General features: G+C 51.8%; 1 protein-coding gene across 1 annotated transcript in view; it reads right to left on the reverse strand.

The window, feature by feature from the left end:
• LOC104526743 (peripheral-type benzodiazepine receptor-associated protein 1-like) overlaps positions 1–2,684 on the reverse strand; it is a 4,964-nt gene extending 2,280 nt beyond the window's left edge. Inside the window, exons 1-4 of the mRNA XM_010170285.1 lie at positions 2,374–2,684; positions 1,637–1,763; positions 1,329–1,480; positions 973–1,141 (exon numbers count right to left, since the gene is read on the reverse strand). Coding sequence (XP_010168587.1) covers positions 973–1,141; positions 1,329–1,480; positions 1,637–1,763; positions 2,374–2,571 — 646 coding nt within the window. The 5' untranslated portion in view covers positions 2,572–2,684. The remainder of the gene's footprint in view (positions 1–972; positions 1,142–1,328; positions 1,481–1,636; positions 1,764–2,373) is intronic.
• Between the last annotated feature and the right edge of the window lie 1,353 nt (positions 2,685–4,037).

Below are 4,037 nucleotides of genomic sequence, written 5' to 3' on the forward strand. Positions count from 1 at the left end.
AGGGAAACAGTAGCCAGCCAAACCAAGAATTTCCTCTTGTTTTAACAAGTGGAGCAAGTCAAACAATTGCCACTGGTAGCAGAGAGTACACAGAGAGGTGCAGGATGAGATGGGAGGGACAAGGGACAGGCACTGGGACACCAATATGTTGACAGCAGTCTTAGGGCAGCTCACAGCCACTGAACTGCAGCCTAACTCAGGCCGAGCTGTGATGGCCACACACCCCAGGGAAGGTTCCTCTCCTCTCTCTGAATATACGAGTGGGAAGAAACAGGAAAGTCTCTGCAGTGCAGAAAGCACTGAACCACGTACTTCAGGGAGTGAGTAAGGAGGAGCCCAAGGATCAGATCTGCTCCTTGTACTCTCCTGACTGCCTACCTTGCAGGCTCACACCCCTCTTTCCCCTTCCCCACGAGTCTCTCCCCATCTTTCTCCATTCCTAAGTCACAGATCCTCTCACCCAAGAGCAAGGTCATCCCTATGGGTTCAATTACAGACTCGCAAACCAAAGAAGAGAACACAGAAGTGAAAACTCTTGTTCACATCCTTTAGCTGCTCTTCAAATTTTTTTGTTTCCCCTTCTCCAGCGAGGATCAGCCTCACTCACACTCTGTGCTGAGTTCACTGACACGACACCCCAAGCACAGGAGCAGCTCCAGCCGCTGCAAACGCAGCTTTGAGCAGCGCTGTGCTGCAGTAGAGTCAGGTATGAACTGAGACCTCAGAACACCTGCTCTGCCTCCCTCATCCATCGAGACCTCTGTGCTTGCTGCTGCAAGCTAAATACACTCAAACATTAATACGAAATAAAGCTAAACACTAAATAAGCCTTCAGATCCTGGGACCAGCCCTAGAGATGGTTTTGGTGGGCTGCACTGGCTACACAGCTTGACAGCACAACTGAGCTTTCCACATCTCAGCAAAGAAACACGCTGACAACAGCACAGCACACACGTGGAGGAGATACAGTACCTATGCTCTCCACTGGTGTGCTGGCAGGCAGGAACCCTTGCTTCAGGAGCTGCTTCTTGATTTCATTATTCTCCACCTGGACTTCTGATACCATATTGCAGGGAACGTACCCCTCCCTCCCTGCACATTCACCCCTGTAAAAGCCATCAGCGTCCTTGTCTCCACATATCTGCAAAGAAAAAGAGAGGCAGGAGACTGTTTATGTTACAGGGACTGAGATGCACAGTGAAATGAGAAACGGAAGGAAAGGAAACTCCCAAGATGAAGGAGGCTCTACATCCCAAAGCTTATGCTGTCCCTGGAACATCAGATGGATCCACACATAGTAGGAGACATTCACTAAGGTGTGCTCTTACTTTCAGGATCTGTCCCTCCTTAAATGGGAGCTCCTCTTCTGCTGCATCAGGGTTAGGAGACATAGAAACGGGATCGTAGTCAAAGAGAGCCACAAATATTCGAATGTCATCATCTTGAGCAGAGCTTTCTGAAGCGGTGCTCCTTGGAGGACCTGTGTGCAGACAGGGGACACACCAGAGATAACGTCAGCACCATTCCCCTGCCACAGCCCTGCATGGCTCAGACAGTGCCTACCAGCCTCTGCCCTGCCATTTCCAGCAGCCTCCCTCTATCCTGCTGCCCAGCTCCCTCCCCCTCACCCACTTACCGGGACTAGAGAGCAAAGGTTTCTGCATTTGGCTTCTTCTTACACTCTTGTTCCCCCTTCTGCTGGGAGCCTGCCAGGCAGTGGTGCTGGGCAGCTCCTGGCCCCTGGGATCTTTATTACCAGACGCCTGCAACAGGAACCATCAGAGAGTTAGAAACAGTCTCTGCCTTCTGGCTTCTGTGAACAACGCTCAGCCCAAACGCACTCCACAAAGAGCAGTGCATCCAAATGCAACATTCCTCTTCAGGGACACTCTGAGAGCTGAAAATACCAAGGGAATTGGCAAACAGGACTAAGTTCAGGCAGGCACTCTGCCAGGCACCAGTGCCAATCCCCTTGGTGAGCGTGAGGACATAGGAAAGGGCATTTCGAGGGGAGGCAATGACATTACAGTCATCATCTACACAAAGCTTTCACAAATCAGCTTATTTCACCAGGGATTTTCATTTGGGTCCCACAGCCTCCTGCCATGGGGAGGAAGACCCAGTGCGAAAAGGAATACTGCATCGGTGACACTCGGTCAGTAAGCAGGAAAAGCAGAAGCAGATAATACAAGAAAAGCCACGGAGCACCACAGAACTACAGAATCTCTCGGATATTCTTCCGGACAATCCTACAGGAAGGTCCCTTCTCTGGACAACACTGAACAAAGCAAGATACAGGCAGGCCAGGGAAGCAGAGGGAAGCTAATGCCACTGCAAGCTGCTTCAAAGCCAGAATAGGAAAAGTCACCCAACCCTTTTGTGCAAGGAGGTGCTACGTATCCCCTTCGAAGGATGTTCGAGCCTCCTTCTCCAGCCAGGTGACTTACAGTCCAGCTCCCAGCCCTGCTCCTCAGAACTGCTCTCACATCTCAGTGCTTCCTTCTCCTGGCAGAAGAATCGCAGGCGCCGGCTCGGAGACCCAGCCCACTCCATACCCTGCTCTTCCATCATCTCCAGTCTGGTCAGGTCTCTTCTGCCATCCACGTGGGCCACATCGGACTGACTGGAGCAATCACTCCAGTCCCCCTGGCAGCTCTGGGACCTCTCTGGCCACAGCCTGCTCTCAGGGGAGGATGCACAGGTTGAATCCTGATCATCTTCAGAGTCATATTCAATGTCTATTTCCAGGCTCCTGGGGCTGGAGCAGCATGTTGCCATCACAGCAGGTTCTGTGAACCCTGAAACCACTTTCATGGGGTTTTTTCGTAAGGTGCCTTGTCTGGCACGACTGTACATATCAAATCCCTCCTTACCACCAGTGCTGCTCACAACGTTCAGCTCTTCCCTGAGGCTAGGAGCTCTGTATAACCCACCTCCCATCTGGCTGCAGTTGCCCAGCAGACGACTGCAGTGCTCTGTTAAATCATTCTGTCTCTTCCTACCCATCTCAGGACGACTCCAGATCTTCTCTCGATAATTATTTCCCTTCTTCTTGCTCCAGGTGGGACTTGCCCCAGTCCCAGACTTTGGATCATTCTCCTGGTAGCTCCAGGTCCAGTTTGTCTTCTTCTGACCCCAAGGCAGCTGGACAAAGGCAGGATTCGCATGGTCAGTATCCCCTCTGCTCTCCTTAACTCCATTCTCATCCCGCGGAGCCTGAGTGGACAGGTCCGTGGAGGTATTACTCCCATCTGCCTTCAGAAGTGGCTCCTTGGCATTAAGCGGCTTCTCTGTCCTTCCTGAATGGTAGGAAAGCGTTTCCAAGGAGTCCTGAGGGTCTGCCTTTTTCTCCATAACACACTTCTCATCCTCATCTTCATCCTCATCCTCAGTCACTTCAGGGATGCTGAACAATTTCTTGCTGTGGTTCTTCTGAAGCGGGAGGTCTAGTATCCTCTCCAGAATCTCCTCATCGCTGTCAGTATCGCAAAGATCCATCTGTACCCAGCCCCCGAGAAAAGCCACAGCCAGGATAAGCAAAGGAAAAAAGAGAGGAAATAAACATTAAAAAGAGAGGAAAAGTGACAGCTGATTCCCTCCCAGCACAGCAGTATGGAGCGGCGACTGTGGTCTGCAGCGAAGCAAGGGAAGGAAGCAAAGAGAGCAATGGGTCTTCTGGCAAAAGACAATCAGATGAACGAGCAATGCAGTGGAAAGCGAGAAAGGCCAATGCATGGACGAGCTCCCTCCCAGCCTCTGCCCCTTCACACACGACTACCTGCAGCACCTTTCCTCCTGCCCACTTGATTCCTCACAGTTTCAGCATCCCCGATCTGGGATGATGGGGCAGGAGAGGCACAGATCCTCCACGGCTGTTCTCTGCATGTTAGAGCTGACTGGGTTCCTCCCTCTGCAGGGATGAGTCTCACAGCCTGTGCTCACACAAGGACCCACAGCCCTCCCTGACCCTTCTGTCCTCGCACTGGAACAAAAGGAAGTGACCTCTGTACAGCAAGACAACCCTTGGAGATGTTGCT

This window comes from Antrostomus carolinensis, unplaced genomic scaffold (assembly GCF_000700745.2).
Source record: "Antrostomus carolinensis isolate BGI_N321 unplaced genomic scaffold, ASM70074v2 scaffold13636, whole genome shotgun sequence".
In the NCBI taxonomy this organism is placed as follows: domain Eukaryota; kingdom Metazoa; phylum Chordata; class Aves; order Caprimulgiformes; family Caprimulgidae; genus Antrostomus; species Antrostomus carolinensis.